Source organism: Trifolium pratense, linkage group LG5 (assembly GCF_020283565.1).
Source record: "Trifolium pratense cultivar HEN17-A07 linkage group LG5, ARS_RC_1.1, whole genome shotgun sequence".
Taxonomy (NCBI): Eukaryota; Viridiplantae; Streptophyta; class Magnoliopsida; order Fabales; family Fabaceae; genus Trifolium; species Trifolium pratense.
In genome coordinates this window covers 2,727,872-2,744,601 of record NC_060063.1, presented here as the reverse complement: position 1 = coordinate 2,744,601, position 16,730 = coordinate 2,727,872, and the positions used below count along the sequence as shown (strand labels likewise).

General features: G+C 33.6%; 3 protein-coding genes across 3 annotated transcripts; all 3 read right to left on the bottom strand.

Annotated features, from left to right (window-relative positions):
* Positions 1-378: 378 nt before the first annotated feature.
* Positions 379-3,734, bottom strand: LOC123884000 (meiotic nuclear division protein 1 homolog). The gene is made up of 10 exons (XM_045932972.1): positions 3,550-3,734; positions 2,755-2,835; positions 2,493-2,609; positions 1,949-1,987; positions 1,694-1,801; positions 1,528-1,590; positions 1,385-1,436; positions 1,220-1,264; positions 1,001-1,080; positions 379-702 (listed from the first exon to the last, which is right to left on the bottom strand). Exons 1-10 carry the CDS (start codon positions 3,550-3,552, stop codon positions 634-636), a joined length of 657 nt encoding a protein of 218 aa, XP_045788928.1. The 5' UTR covers positions 3,553-3,734; the 3' UTR covers positions 379-633.
* A 1,506-nt stretch (positions 3,735-5,240) lies between these two features.
* LOC123884387 lies at positions 5,241-6,724 on the bottom strand. The gene is made up of 2 exons (XM_045933473.1): positions 6,688-6,724; positions 5,241-6,610 (listed from the first exon to the last, which is right to left on the bottom strand). Exons 1-2 carry the CDS (start codon positions 6,722-6,724, stop codon positions 5,241-5,243), a joined length of 1,407 nt encoding a protein of 468 aa, XP_045789429.1.
* Positions 6,725-7,150: 426 nt separating this feature from the next.
* Positions 7,151-10,930, bottom strand: LOC123884385 (probable LRR receptor-like serine/threonine-protein kinase At4g29180; the record flags this gene model as incomplete). The annotated part of the gene is made up of 10 exons (XM_045933469.1): positions 7,151-7,510; positions 8,037-8,099; positions 8,198-8,324; positions 8,671-8,894; positions 9,258-9,397; positions 9,682-9,762; positions 9,859-9,930; positions 10,022-10,093; positions 10,211-10,349; positions 10,546-10,930. Coding segments are annotated over 10 exons (1,524 nt in total), but the record flags the coding sequence as incomplete, so codon positions are not given.
* Between the last annotated feature and the right edge of the window lie 5,800 nt (positions 10,931-16,730).

Genomic DNA, 16,730 nt, shown 5'->3' with positions numbered 1-16,730 from the left:
TACAATTAACGATCAAATATCGTGTGTTCTGTATTTTCGTTTGAACCAAAGTTTCTGTTTTAACAGCTACAGATTATTTAGCTACCGATCGGCATATTTCACTTTAAATTACCTACATAATATCATGTTCCGCTATTGACTACCTACTTCGTAACTACTCATAAAAAAAATATAAATTAAATTAGCAGTTCCAAGGTAATAAACCACAAAAACTTTTGTTTCTCTTAGCATATAAAAAGCATCAATGAATCATGCAGCACAGCAAGTAATACCTACCTTGGTCAAAATAGTATGCAAATAAAGAGGCAGAAAAAGATAATCTTAATATATACATATTTTCAAAACCTAATCCTGATTAAGACAGCAACAAAGAAAAAGGAAGAGAAAAATACAAGTCATTTCTCTACAAAATAGGATGTCATTGGCAAATAAAGAGGCAGAAAAGATAATCTTGTAATATATACATATTCTCAAAACCTAATCCAGATTACGACAACAAGAGAGAAAAAGGAAGTGACAAATACAAGTCATTTCCCTACAAAACAGGATATCATTAAGTTTGCCTTTTAGCTGTCAGTGTTTGCGAGAATCACGGCAACCAGAGGATTGGGCCTCCAGACAGGCAAAGTAATTTTAATCAGCTAACGCTTTGGATGGAAGAGGTGCCATCTCCAAATAGTCAAAATCATCTGTTATACCAATCTGCATGGAGACACAAAGCGAAAGACACATGACCGACATCAGAAACCAAGACATACGATAGTAGACAACTAGACTGATATCACAGATAGATATGTTTTAGCTGGTAAAATTAATAAAAGGACATGTAATGTGGTAAGATTGATAAGATTACGAAGTTATATGATTCCATTGAAGGCCAATAACAAAAAATTCATTCCATTATGTAATGAAACTATTTCAGAACCAAAAGAAGCCTAATAATTAGCTACAAATTAAACACAGGGGTTGCAGATTGAGGTATTAAACTAAAATGACTGACCTCCTGGTACATGTTTTGAAGTTGTTCCTTAGCCTGAGGGAAGTTGTTTGAACACCATTGCTTCAGAGTGAAAATATTGTCTGCACCATTTTTTAGCCACAGCAAAAAGATAATATTAAGCATCGCTATCATTGTATGAAAATGAGAAAATTCAAAATACCAGATACTCCATTCTCCCCTCCTAGATACAAATGAACATGAAAACATAGAAAGTAGAACCTGTCCATCTGTTAGCTGATGTATGAGCAACTTCAATTGCTTCCTCTGCCAATAATAATGCCAGTACATCAGTGTCATGATTCCCAATGACAAGGTATTCAGCTTAACTTTCTAAATCATCAAATAAGCATATAGATAAAATGGGTAAAAGAAACATGTCTTAACTCATTGCTTCAAAGGCAGCAGGATCATTATCTCTATATTTTTCCAACTCACTCTGCAAATATCAAATATTATTTGACTGTTAAAAAACTCGCGCAATGAAGATCATACATAATACATTACTAACAATTCATCAGTAAGCCAACCTTCAGTTCTTTATGCTTCGACTGAATGGCTTTTAAATCTTCTAGGGCTGCTTCTCGTTCATCCTAGAAGAAAAAAAAATGCAATGTTAGGATATATGATGACTAGCCATTCGATTCCTACAAAATCAAGAAAAATGGCATATGGTAAGGGAGGAATTTAACTCACAGATTCTTCACGCCCCTTCTTTAGTTCCTCACATTGTTCAACGAGTTGGGCGTGCCGTTTCCCACTGCTTTGCAGTTCAGAATCAAGTTTTTGATGCACGTTCCTAAGCTGCACATCGTGTTTACAATGTTGTAATTAGGCTACATTGAGATACAATAGAGGGAAATTGTACTGGACAAGTGAGTCGGTGACCAACATATCAACATAAAGATGATACAATAGCAAACTTTAGTAACTTTTACAATAGATCTTCACCTGATTTCCAGCACAGCTAGGAAGGCTCCAGAAGTATACCTGAGAACCAAATCTAGGAGCATTAATCAATTAATCAACTAGAGGAAGAAACTCAACTCAACCAGAAAAACCTTAGCATTTTTTCAAAACTATGACTTTGACAAAGGTCTGTTTGAATTAGTTTATTTGAACTTATCTACTCACATAAACACATGTGAGACTATATGAGAGAGCTTGTGGAAATGGCTTATAACATGTCCATAAGTTGTTTGCAACTTATATCAATAGGATCTCTATGATAGGTTATGAAAACAATAAGGTTATACAAAAACAGTTTGACTTTATTTGATCTTTTATTATAGAAATAACTAATACACAATAAACACTTATGCTATAAAGCGGTTAACGAAGTTATTTATCAAAACAGGGCCAAAATTCATAACATGTGACAAGGAAAAACAAAACATGCACTCTACTAGTAACTCATAGTAAACTCATACATTCCAGGCAGAGACGATAATAATAAAACAACAAACAAGCATCACTGGTTGAGATGCTAACTTACAGAAGTTCCTATCTTATCTTTGGAAACAAGGTCATCATCCACCAAGCTTTGAACAACATCTTTCACAGACTGGGTTATAACACCTTTTTTGGGACCCATCTTCTCAAGCTCCTTAAGCTGGAAACAACAAAAACAACAATAGCAAAAAAAATAAAAAATCATATAAATCAGCTAATAAATTATATGAAGATTTAAATAAATACAGACAACGTTCATCTAAAAATTAATAACAAAATGGTAAATGTTGAAGGTGGTAACCAACCAGATAGAAGTCTTGAGATTCGTAAAAGATTTGCAGCATCTTCTCTCTCTTCTCTTCCAACGAAAGACCTCTTTTCTTCGACTGCACCAAAACAAAAACACATTAATCGAATTTCACTTCATGGATACACAATTTACAAAAGCCATGGACCGATTTGGAACTCCATTAGTCGTAATCAATCCTAATAATGCATAGTTTATGCAATTTAATCAGATGAAACTGAACAAATTAAAAAAAATGAATCCAGCAATTTAAACGATATAGTTCAAATTTCAATTCATGAAGACCTCTTTTCTTTGACTGTATCAAAACAAAAACACATAGATCAAATTGAAATACATGGAGACACAATTTGCAGAAGCCATAGACCTATTTGGATCTCAATTAGGTTAATTTCTGTAGTCAATCCAAATAATTCCTAATTAATGCTATTTAATCATCTGAAAATGAACAAATTGAATAAAATTAAAGTGTCAACTATTGAAGTTTAGGATTCAAACGATAGAGTTCGAATTTGTGATGAAAACAGCAACAAAAAGGCAAAAACACATAAATCAAATTTCAAACAATAGAGTTAAAATTTGTGACGAAAACGGCAATTAACCAAATTGCAATTCATGGAGACGCAACTTACAGAAGCATTGGACTAATTAGGTTAATTTTTGCAGCGAATCCAAATAATTCCTAATTAATGGGACTAATCAGATGCAAATGAAGAAATTGATTAAACTAAAGCGATTCAACTTTAATCTAAACGCGCGTTGCGAAATAATCGAAAGAGAGGAAGCTGATTACCATTGCTACGGCAGCGGGAGGAGTGTGGTGGAAGATTCTAGAATCGCGATTCTCTGCTTTTAGCGGGAAAATGCTTTCATCAATTCCGCACTTGCTACTATTATCTTCCCTTTCCCTCTTTTTAATTTAATTTTAAAAAGCAATAGAGATTTTAATATTAAGACACAAAAATTATATAAAAACTTTCAAAGATTTCATACATTTAAACAAATGAAAATATAGTTTAAGTTTTTTTTTCTTTTTACAATGTTGACGGTGCATAACATACTAGCCAAATATAGTGTAATAGCTAAAATTATTACTATTACACAATTGATGATTTAGATAGATATGTGTTTCATATCATTCCAGAATAATTTAGTGTTTTCTAATTTCTTATAACACAATTGATGTATTAATTCTTCTCTTTTTCTTCTCTTTTTCAACTTAAGTTATTACTTTCAAATTTCTTCTAAACGACAAATTGTTAGCCGTTAATTGTTATGCTAATTTTCTTCTTGTTAAAACTCAAACCTGCCAACTGAATTATGTTTACGGGGACTGTGTTTATTGTTTCTTTATTCTTTATTTTTGAGTGATTTGGCAAAAGAATAATACTACTTAATCTTGAAATGCTAAATTTGCAATTAATGAGTATAAGACAAAAAATCAAGCCTCAAGTGGTTAACAAGTTTCATCAAAGGATTGATACTTCGAGAGAATCCGAGTTCGATTTTGGGTGGAATAATTTTTTGGCCAAACTTTCCTAATCTCGTAGCCGAACCCCGGATTACCAGAGTCTTTCTCTAGGAACTAGAGAATATATATATATATATATATATATATATATATATATATATATATATATAAGACAAAATAATGTATGCTATTATTATACCGCTCAAAATAATGTAGAATGATGCTAAATGTTGGAACCAATTGTATCACCAAATACCAATCATTGAGATTCCACGAGTGTGAGAATCCATAGCAGTTACAGGCAAGACTCACCAACATGTTGGATGAAGGTAATCATGGTTTTGGGTATCGGAGTTGAGAATTGCAGACCCAATCAATGCAAAAAAGGGCAAATGTGAGGGACTAAAATCGCTCGTTTGAAACTAGGGGGACAAAAATTGCACAATTATGAAACGTGGGGGACCAAAATCACTCGTTTCAAACTACGGGGACCAAAATCGCATAATTAGGAAACGTGAGGGACCAAAACTACAATTTAGCCTATCTTATATGGTTTCATTAAAATTTACGAATTGAAACGAATATTTATGAAACATGGCATTCATAGAAGAAAAAAAGAAGAGAAAAGTTTCAAACTCTTTTATCGATCAAACTAAGATATTACAAGATGAGAAAAGTTAGGTACAATTATTGCCTAAAACCTATTTATAGATTAACTACCTAGTAACTACCACTAACTATAATAACTAACCAATCATATTTCAATACTTAATAGTGGCTCAAATATACACTATATTACCTTGGGAAAGAATATGTCATAGATTCCCTATCTACGGATTTTAAATGCATCAGATGAACTATAAAATTCACTATTTTTTTTTTGAGGTTAAACAAACTTCCAATTAACTAAAAACTGCTGATACATCAGCTGTGTTACAAAGTGCTGCAGATATGGAGTTTGGAACTACTCCCATCCACAATTTAGTACCAACAACATTTGAAAAACCTGCTAATCAATGAGCAACAACATTTAGGTGACGCCTAACATGTGTCACAACTACACTATCTAATTGTTCAATAAGTAAATTACAATCTTGAATCACTAAATCTATCACAGCAACAGGCTTGTTTGAGTTAATACAACTTACTACAGTGGCAGCATCAGATACAATAACAATGTCTGTCATATTTAATTCAATAGCTTTTTGAAGACACCATCTCACACCAATTGCCTCGGCCAAGACAGGCTCAACATCAATTAATTCTTTCCTGCAGGCTGAGAGAACAACATGGCCTGATTGGTTATAAATAACCATTCCCCATCCAGTTGCATTACCTGAAAAACAGCCACCATCAACATAAAATACATGTGGGGCAGAAGGCATTGGCTGTGCAGCCAAAACAGCATCTTGCATAAGAGTAGCATTGTTTTCATGGGGAGAGGGAGACAATTCCTGCATAAAATACATAGCCTCATGTGCTATAGCAATTGGATCCACAAGTTTATTATTAAAAACCAAATTGTTTCTTGCATTCCAAATTTTCCACATTAACACACAGAATAATTGTGCACCCCTTGTATCATCACAGGTCAGACCCTGCAGTAACCATATATGGACGGGCATAGATTGAGGGACACGAGCACCCAATTGAGAGGCAAACCATGTGAGTTGTGTCAAATGACAGTGAAGGAAGAGGTGATCAATTGTTTCGGGTGCGCTGTGACATTGAGGACAAAGGTTTTCAATTTGAACACCTTTTCTTACTAAATTTGCACGGGTGGGGAGAATGTTCTTTCCAAGCCTCCACAGAAAGTTTCTCACTCTATTAGGAACAGGGGCTTTCCATATTTCTCTCCAGAGATTGTTCATTTGTTGGCCAGAAGATGCTGCAACATCTCTAGAATTATGTTGTTTCAACAAGTGGTGTGCCGATCTCACAAAGAATTCACCATCTCTTTCATAATGCCAAATTATTTTATCAGCCGGAAGCCTTTGTGAAATTGGGATACTAAGAATTTGCTTGGCTTCATCAGGGTAGAAAGTTTGAACCACTAACTGTCGGTTCCACTGTTTTGTGTCAGGATCAATGAGAGCACTATAGATATGTCTTGGTGGCACAAATATGTCCCTTTCACTAGTACTAGTAGACTCCAAATTAACACATTGTTTCAACTCAGTTAACACAACACTCATTGTTGGTCTTTGAATTGAGGTTGATGCAGTGCATGAAATTGCTAATCCTAAAACTTTCCATCCTAAATTTACATCAAATTTTCCTTTGAGTCTTGGATCAATAATTGTATTCAAGTCACCTTTTTCAAGTAGTGGTCTCACTAACTCAATAATTGTTGATGGGTTGCCTTTAATCACAGCAGGGAGACCTGTGATTAATTCCAATAGTACAACTCCATAGCTATATATGTCACTTTTTTCATTCAACTTATTTAATTTGTAGTACCTGTATAAATCACAATGTAGTTAATTGGCAAATCCATGATAATATGAAACTCTTTGTATATGGTTTTCATGTACTAGAAAAATGTGTAGGGGATGTCTTAAATAATTTATTTGGAGTTTACTCATGATATATGCACTTATAAAAATAACTTATGACATGTTGGACTATTTATAGTTCAGTTCAGGAAGAAAATTGAACTGAATCAAACCGAACTGCTACAACAAGTTTATGGTAAAATTGAACGAAACTATTAATATTTCATCCTGAACGAACTTAACTGGTATAAAATTTATCTGCACCGGTTCTGTGTTTTCGAACCAAACCAAATGGCTATTATTAACATATATTAAGATTGTTAAAAAAAAATCCGAATAGAAGATTAGGGCTGTTTAGAAAAACCAAAAATACCAAACCATAAATAATTGAACTATGATGGGCAGTTCACGAAATGAACTAATCAATTCGATTCTTTTAGGTTCAGTTTAACGGTTCGGTTGTCTTTATAGTCCTAATGACATGTCAATAGGTTATTTTAAGCAAATACTTTTCAGAATAACTTACAAATAAGTGCTTTTAAAATTTAAACAGTTTATGTTTATGCTTTAAGCTCTTAATTTAAATGCATATTCTAATATAAAATAGATTGTTAAGTAAGAAATTTTTTGTTGTGAATCTGCATTTTGATTATCACTATTCTTAAAAACCTTAGAGAGTCCAAAATCTGCTATCTTAGCTTCTAAATCTTCACTTAGAAGAATGTTGGCTGATTTTACATCTCTGTGTATTATAGGTGGCTTGCATCCATGGTGTAGGTAATCCAATCCTTCAATCCAAATTCATCAAAACATCACTAAAAATTACAAAAGAATATAGTTGCACAAAAAGATTCATGCATATAAAATACAAGGCAATTAGTTATTTTTCACATCATAGTAACTTAATCATATATGAAATATTTTTGGAAAAAGCACTTGGACTAGTTTAAAGCAATTGGAGACGTTAAAAAAGAATCGGAGAAGGGACAAAAGTGCTATTTTAAAAATTAAGGGGCCAAAATCGCAAGTTTGTGAAAGTTAGGGGGCCAAAAATTCAATTTAGCCTAAAATTATAGTTGCATTAATGACCATTTTACTAGTGTCTCAAAAGGAATTTTAACTCCGTCCTTTGAGGTTAGAAGGTTAAGCTCTTACCACTGAACTGAGACCTCGTGAACCATTTGGAGAGATTTTATCCAAAATAAGTATGAAAATAAGAAAATACCCAAATTTAAGAGAATTTAAAAGCAAAAGGTAAAAAAATTAATACACAAGGACTAGTGACTTCTTGAAAAGTGAAGATATACTACTGACCTTCTGCAGCATCAATTGCTATTAGAAGTCTCCTTTCCCAACTCAAGCAATGTGAATGATTTTCTGCAATCATGATAAATATTAGTAAATCACAATGATATTATGTGATGTAAAAAAGGATGCAATAATTTAAGTACAATCTGAATCATGGAAGATCCTACCTGAGAGACATTCTTTTAGGTTTCCATTAGCCATGTGCTCATATATGAGTGCCATCTTATCACCTTCATCACAATAGCCAATGAAGGATACCAAATTTTTGTGATGAACTGTCATCAATAGTTCAGCCTGCAATCCATGTTTATTGATTATTGAATAGAACTTTCATTGAATGCATATTGTTTAGCCGAGTGGTTGAACACGGTATCATTCCTCTCAAATCGAGATTCAAAGCGTGAATGAGAAGACAATTTCTCCGAATCAAATGACAAAAGAAGTCATTGGTTTTACAAAGTTGACAAAAGAAGTTGGCTACACTAAGTTTACTAGCGATTCATTGGAATGAACCAATGAATCGAGACTTATCATAGTGAACCGGGATTCAAGATGAGGTTCATGTCCAAATAGATAAACACTGGAGATTTGTATCAGTTCAGTTTAATTATACTACTCACGTGTATATGGTGCTAATTACCTCAGTTCGAAATTCCTTTGGACCCTGAGTTGAAGATGAAGAAAGCATCTTGACTGCAACTTTATTGCCATCTTTCATTTGACCACAATACACACTTCCAAATCCTCCCCTCCCAATGACCAGTTCAAAGTTGCTAGTGATGTCCATCACCTCAGCATAAGTGTATTGCAACTTCTTTGATACTACAGTACCTGATCCTATGTTGATCATATTCATCTCCTCCTCTTAATTCAAAAACAAATACAACGAGTTTAAGCGTATCTTCGGATTTCAATTGAGTACTGCACACTAATTTATCTCAAAGAAACTCGATAAATACTTAGTACATGGTTGGAATGACGGTGAGTTTGACAGAATCATAGTGTGCCAACTTGATTTTGACAAAATCTACACTTTAGTGTTTCAACAAAATCATGGTGTCAGCCTGATTTTGTAAAAATCAGTAGAGTCCTCCATGATTTCAAACATGCACAAAATCAACTGAGTCCTTTACTTTGAAAAGTTAATCAAATATGGATTATATTTTTCTTCCTTTTTCTAGTTACGCGAAAATCGTATGGAAGAAGTTACATATTATTAAGACTTACTTGATGTTTCATTTCTTCTTCTATGCTTCCAATAGAGAATGGCAATGACTAATAGAACTAAAACCGATGTTAGTGATGCAATAATGGGAGCAATCACTTTCTTTTTGTTACTTGAACCAGAGAGATTTTTATCATCCACCCTATAAAAAATGTTGAAAACAATACTTTCTGGTCATAATTACTCATAAAGATGTTTGGTGACACTTCTACACATCTTGATATGTTTCAAACCTTCACGTTGAAGGCATGTCTGGTGTTTGACACGTGTTGGTGTCCGACTTGACACTGATACATGTGGTTACATTCAATTAATCAATTTTCTCAAATTATTATTGGTTTCAATGTGTCAATGTCAATGTCATGTTTGATGTTGTGTCTGTGACAATACTTATCTTCTAAGACTTCTATTAGTAGAAAGCCATACCTCAAAGAAAGTAATCCATTCTTCGATCTTTCTTGTAGATTGGTAGAGACAAAACCTGAAAGCTGATTGCCTCTTAAATTCCTACAAATAATTTGAGTTTATTTGCATAAGCCATTACCAATTTAGTACCAATATATAATTTCTATATAGTTTGTGACCATCATAAAAAAGACTTACAAATATTTAAGGGACTTCAATTCTTCCAAAAACTGAGGCATTGATCCAGTTAAGTTATTGTTAGATAAATCCCTGAATCAATATAAGATGAAGAAAACAATCTTATTTAGAATGGAAAAATATTCTAAAATGTTTAGAGCATAATGACAATATATGTACTCACAAAGATTCCAAGAAAGCCAAATTGGAAATGGCAGGAGTTATTATTCCACTCAGATTGCTTCTGCTCAGATTCCTATGAAAAGAAAATGTTCACTTTTAAAATTGAATATCGTAGTATGAAATCATATATAGTCCAAAGTGATACACTTTTCATTTTATAAAGAAGAATAAGTATATAAAAATCACTCACAATGATACAATTCTTGGAGGAAGTGAAGTGCTGTAGTTGCATTTTAAGCCCACCCAACTGTAGTTTTTAGGTTCACATGGATCACCAACCCAATTTCTTTGTACTCTATAACTTTCTTTTACATCACTTATAGCTTCAACTGTGATTACAAGGTATAAATAATCATTCAAACTGAAAGCATTTCCATGTAATACAATTGTTTGGTAAACACAGACCCGAACATTGTTGTGTCTGTATTAGACACCAAAACGTCTTCAATCTGAAGTGTCAGTGACACAATTTGTCAGAAAATGTAATTTTGCACATGATATTTTAGCAGAGAAAAGAGATCATACCATCTTCTTCAAATGTTGGGAGCGCATCACGTTGTCTTACTACATAAATCTCCACCGCATTAAGAATAGGCGGAAGCGTCGAATCTTCGGTTCTATGTATTGAAATTCGATGTTCGTCTATGACCAACAACTTAAAACTAAAAACAGTGGTCGCTTCCAAGTATATTGGTACAACAGATTCAATCAAAGGAGATCCATTCCAAGAAACAATGATCAAAATTGTTGGTGCTGCTGGAATTTGCGCACCATGCGCAGCTATTGGGGCATGAGGCGCAGAATGGGGGCAGGTTGCTGGAACTTGCGCATGATGCGCCAGTTCCTGCGCCCCATGCACAGGTTGCTGTATATATGTGCTGTTGTGTTGTTGTGCAGCCGCAAGAAGATAAAATGTGAGATTTTAGGGTTTTGCTTCCAACATGAAGGCTAGAGTGTTAGAGGGTTTCTCTTGGGTAATCTGTAGGGTTGGGAAAGTGATTGTAACACCTTAGAAACATTTATTGATTGAATCTCTTTGGGAAAAGGGTATATTTAGGAAAACTCTAAATTTGGTAACTCTTTGTATTTGAATCTTTGTAATCAAGTTTTTCATTGATAGTGGATTGGAGAGTCTCTCTCCCCCAGAGTAGGTTGGTTTCAACCGAACTGGGTAAACAATTTCATCACGTTCTTTATCGCTTTTACATGGTTTTAGCTTTTGTGTTTAAATTGCTCATTTCGTTTTGATTTGGTTGCTTCAATTCATTTGTCTCACACACTAAAGTATTATTGGTGTGGTTTCGGTTCCAATTCACAACATAGCTCATAACAAAAATACTTATATTAATGTTTGGATTCCCTAAAATAACTTTTGATGCATACGTCTATGAAGCACATAGGCAGACATGGATACCAGACATGTGATTTGGATTTACTGCAGTCAGGAATCACGCATTCATGTAGTTAGGAACGTCAGTGACTGATGGATTGAGATTGGATGGTCCAAATTTCAATACATATTTTTATATTTGAAAATAAATAAATTCAAGTACCGTGTGTGAAATCTGAATTTTTCGATCTAGATCCAACAACCACGGACGTCCTTGAATGTGTGAATGTCTGAATGTGTGAATTCCTGTAGCAAATCCAAATCCCGAGACAAGAAGACACTCACAAGTCGACACCAAACATATGTATCAGTGTAACCATGTATATCCGTGTTAGAAACCAATCATATGTTGACCTAAAGCTTTGGTACTACATCCTACCACTTTTCATCTTTTTTACACACATAAAAATCATAATAATTTATGAATAAGCATTCCCTAGAGTAGTTGATTATATTATAGATTAATCAAGCTATTTACCCAAATGAGTATTCTAATTCTAAATAAAACTAAGATATGAGTTGCTTGAAACCATGATGCTTTCAAAGTTACTTTTTACTGGATTCCATGATATTAAAAGGTGTCTATGGAATCACGGTGAGGTCGACGAAATCAGGGCAGCACTATCATTTTATTGAAGCTCCAAAGTCTGGTTTTGTCAAAATTAAGAAGCCTCGCCTTGATTTTATCAAACTCGCTGTCAAATCAAATATGAACTTATAAAAAAAATTGTATATCATCATAATCACGAATGAATAATTGTTGTAGAAAAATAAAAACTCTCTTATAGAAGCTGATGGAAAATGCTAACCTGTTTGTCGATGTGCATGAACTAAAACTTTAACACCAAAACAGAAAACCAGAAACAGAATGAATCCAATTGAATTGGCCATCTTTTGACCAAAGAAGAGGAGCTTTGTGAAATGAAATTCTATAATAATGTAACAAACTTGATATGGTTGTTGGAAATATTTTTCATTGGAAGAAGAAACTACCTAGCTAGTACTCCCTCGGTACCATTGAGTCATTATGACTGTATGCACTATTCAAATTTCTTGTTTTGATCTTATTTTTTTAATAATAAATAAAAATAAATATTAGCATATAAGATGTTGTTGGATTCATTTCGATGAATATTTTCGAAATATCACATTTTTATAATTTTTACTATTATACAATTAAAATATTAATTATTAAAGGGCTTAATTATTAAATTGGTCCCTTAAAGACATTTTTGGTTTTAAATTGGTCCCTTAAAGAAAAAAAGGCCCAAATTGGTCCCTTAAAGACTTTGCCGTTAAACATTTTGGTCCTTTCCGTCAGAAAACTGTTAATTTTTATAGGTGACAAACTGAGTGCTTACGTGGCATACAATGACTAGGCAAAAAAATAGGTGATTGTGTATTTAACTTGCCTTGTTGATTTTAATAAAAAAAAAAAATTATGGTTCTTCATCTTCATCTTCATCCATTCTCTCATTATTATTCAATCATCTTCTACATTCCAATCCTCTTCTTCTTCTCTCATCGAAACACTTGTCTTGTTACCCACAAAAAATGGCAAGCACCGGTGATAGCTCGTTTGCACAGCGCAGGAAGGTTGAAACAAGTGGAAGAAGTTCAATTGGGAACACTGGATCTATAAGTTCGGTCATTAGGAGACAACCACAACACTGCAAATTTAAATGTGATGAAGTTGCTATATTACGAACTGTTAAAGACATTTCAAGTCGTAATTTTGGGAAAAAGTTTTGGGGATGTAGAAATTGGAGACATGATGGAAATGCAGGTTGCAGCTTCTTTAAGTGGTTTGATGATGATATTGTTGATGAACGTGATTTGAAGATTGCAAGGCAAAAGAAGAAAAATGGAAAGTTGAAGAATGAAGTTTATGTGCTCAAAAATGAATTGGTCATAACTCAAAAATGGCTAAAGATTTCAACTGGTTTTGGGTGTTTATGTTTTGGAATTATCTTGGTCTTAGTGACCATTATCTTGTATAGTGGTAGATTCATTTTCAACCCATCTATGTATTTGAGGTAGCTTATGTCATTATGTAATGAATGGAGTTTGTGTAATTTATGAAGTAATTTATGCATAATGTAATGGGGTTTATGTATTTGAGGTAGTTTATGTCATAACAATTAATGTAGTTATATGCCTCCTAATCTTTCAATGTTATTGATTCGATGAAAAATTGTTGTGTTTAGTTAATTGATGTTATATATGGATTTGTTTTGCTTTATGCACAATTTAATTTGGCATGGTTACTACTTTTGCTTTAAATGAACATTGTTGGCCTGTAACCAAATGTACATAAAATATTGAGACCAAAGATTGAGAGCAAAATATTGAGACCAAAGACTTTCAATTACATTAATTTGGTTTCTCAAATACATCATAACAATTAATCAAAAGATTGAGACCATATATAATAAGGTTCTTAGATACATGATAGCCATTAAACAAAAGATCGAGACCATATATACTAGGTTCTCAATTACATCATATCAGCTGACTAAATATATACTAAGATTGAGGGCATATAAACAAAAGATCGAGACCATATATACTAGGTTCTCAATTACATCATATCAGCTAACAAAATATAACAGATACAAAACATCATAAACTTCAAATTCTCCATGTTGGTTGTGTTGAAGTTTGGTCTCGTCTCTTAAAAGGCAATTTCTGTCTGTTGTTGGTTGTGACTTGTGGCTGGGTTGTTGCAGGCCTGGATTGTTCTTTCTTCTTCCTTTTTGTTGAAGAAGGAGCTGCAGGCTTGTCTTGTTGGTTCTTCCTTTTTTTTGAAGCAGTCTTGCCATGGGCTGATGTAGAAGCTTGTGTTGAGGCGGGTTGTCTTGCAGAAAGCAGAAGCAGCAGGTTGTCTTGCAGAAGCAGAAGCAGAAGCAGCAGGTTGTCTAGCAAAAGCAGAAGCAGAAGCAGCAAGTTGTCTTGCAGAAGCAGAAGCAGTAGGTTGTCTTGCAGAATCAGGAGGTTGTGCAGAAGCAGAAGCAGCAAGTTGTGCTGTAGCAGAAGGTGCTTGTGATGTACTAGGTTGTGTTGTAGCAGGTGGTGCTTGTGATGTACTAGGTTGTGATGCATCAGGTGGTGGTGGTGGTTGTTGGCAAGTTTGTTTGTTGTGACCAGGTCTTTTACAATTACCACAAACAATTCCATGAAAAGCTCTCTTCATATCTCCATCATCCTTTTTCAATTCATCAGCTTCCTTGTTCCTCTTTTTTTTAGGTCTGCCAGGTTGCCTTTTTACATTACAAGAAAACCATGTTTTACAAACAGAATTTAAAATCCGTTAGTGACGGAATATTTCCCTCAATAAGTTAGTGGCAGAAAATTCCGCCAGTAAAACATAAATTCCGCCAGTACATTTACCAAGATTTTAAAAAAAGAAAATAAAACTTAGAGGCAGAATATTCCGTCACTAAGTTTATGGACGGAATCTCGGGACAAACATTGTGGCAGAATATTCCGCCACTAATTCGAAATCAAACGGTTACTACTTTGTGGCAGATATTTCCGCCACTATGTTGTCTATCTGGCAATTAATTAATATTAATTTTAAATGTTTTTTTTTGTCAAAAAAAAGTCATTTTTTTGCTTAGTCCCATTATGAATGTATTTTGAATGTACCATTAAGCTCCAAATGAAAAATTGAGCGCTAGTTGAAAAATATTTAAGCGGCAATATGAAAATATATCTTTATTTACCAAAATTTAAAAAATCCTTAAAAAAAAAAAATTTTCAATCCCTAAATCACGTATTCTCTCTTCCCTAAATCACGTATTCTCTCAACAAATCTCTTGCACTTCTCTTCTCTCTTCTCACCACGACCACAAATCTCACCACGACCGCAAATCACCACCACAAATCTCACCACACCACGATGAGCATCCCTAAATCGCACCACCACCATCTCTAAAACCCTTAATCGCCCACCACAACTTCATTTCAGTTTGGCTTCTGCAGTTTAGCTTCTCAAAATTCCTAACTCAGGTAACTCGTTTTTAGTTTGATATAATGTTTCTGTTATAATAAATCCTAGTCTTATGGGATATGCGTAGTTTTTAGGAAGTTTAATTTGATCTATTTTGTTGGTAGTTATCACTTTCCACTAGACCTTTGTTGTGTTCTTGTTTCAACATAGTTCTTGTATTGGTCTGATTTTCCTGAGTTGAAGTGATTTTGTTTTGATTTTGTCGAGTTAAAGTGATTTGTTTTGTTGGGTTGGGTTCAAATTATTTTAGTGTGGAATGCTTGTTTGTGTGGACTTTAATTTGTTATTGTTTTAGGTGGCCTTCATGGTTGCGTGGACTTTGTATTGCCCTCTGTATCTATTCTCTAAAACCTCTAAGTACTCATTGTGCTTATGGGTTATTTATAACACATCTTTGGCTTTTTTAAAAAAAATAAATTAGGTGCTTAAATTCATCATAATGTCTCCAGTTTGTAATTACTTTTGGTTTTCCCTTGCATTCCTTGTGATGGGTTAACCAGTTTCAATAATCAATATAGTGAATCCCATTTGGTTTTGTTAGCTCATTGTGTTTTTGTTGCCTTATTTGGTTTGGTTAATTGGAATTTGGGAAGCTAAATATGATGAATTTAAGATTAACAAGTGGAGTTTGTTGTTTGACTAATTGGACTTAAGAGTAGTAGCAGTGTTTCGTTTTCATGTTAGTGTGACATATAGTAGTGGTTCTGATTGTTTTGAGAGATAATATTGAGTTTTTTTTTTTCAAACTGCTTCACCTTAGACACAAGTGCCAATTCTCCAAAATTTGAGATATAGATTCTTTTGACAGTTTAGTAAGAAACTCCATGTATGTTTGTGATTTGGGTGCTTTTGACCTCTATTATATATGATACTAATTTTTATTTTTTTTATGCAACAAATTTAATTATATATAGGAGAAATTTACTACATCAAAATTATCTAACATCCTTAGTTTTTTTATTAAAAGATTGACTTAGCAGAAAAGTACAATGGCAATATGAAAATGGACCTCCATCCCAATGACAAAACGAGAGAGAAAAGGACATCTTATAAACATATCTAATGGCTTTTAAATCTAGAGTTACTTAAAACTGTGTGATCTTTAATAGAATGCTTTTCAAGATTTGGTAGAAGCAGGACTGGCTGAGAGTCTTTGGCTCCTTGCTTTATCAGTTTTTTCAGCTTTTTCCAAGTAATCTTTGTTGGAACAAAATTGATTTAAAAATGTTTGCCCCTAAATCTATAAAGGTTTTGATGATAACAAAGTATTAATAAACAATTGGAAGGACTAAAAATTTATTTTAAGTG

What these genes read in the sequence shown, in the direction of transcription:
- LOC123884000 (XM_045932972.1), bottom strand. An exon ending in AAGATAAGATAGGAACTTCT is followed by an intron (nt 1,988 to 2,492) that starts GTAAGTTAGCAT and finishes TTTGGTTCTCAG; the next exon opens with GTATACTTCTGGAGCCTTCC. An exon ending in AGAAGGGGCGTGAAGAATCT is followed by an intron (nt 1,591 to 1,693) that starts GTGAGTTAAATT and finishes TTTTTCTTCTAG; the next exon opens with GATGAACGAGAAGCAGCCCT.
- LOC123884387 (XM_045933473.1), bottom strand. Translation starts at nt 6,724, where the DNA reads ATGGATTTGCCAATTAACTACATTGTGATTTATACAG. An exon ending in CTACATTGTGATTTATACAG is followed by an intron (nt 6,611 to 6,687) that starts GTACTACAAATT and finishes AATTAATCACAG; the next exon opens with GTCTCCCTGCTGTGATTAAA.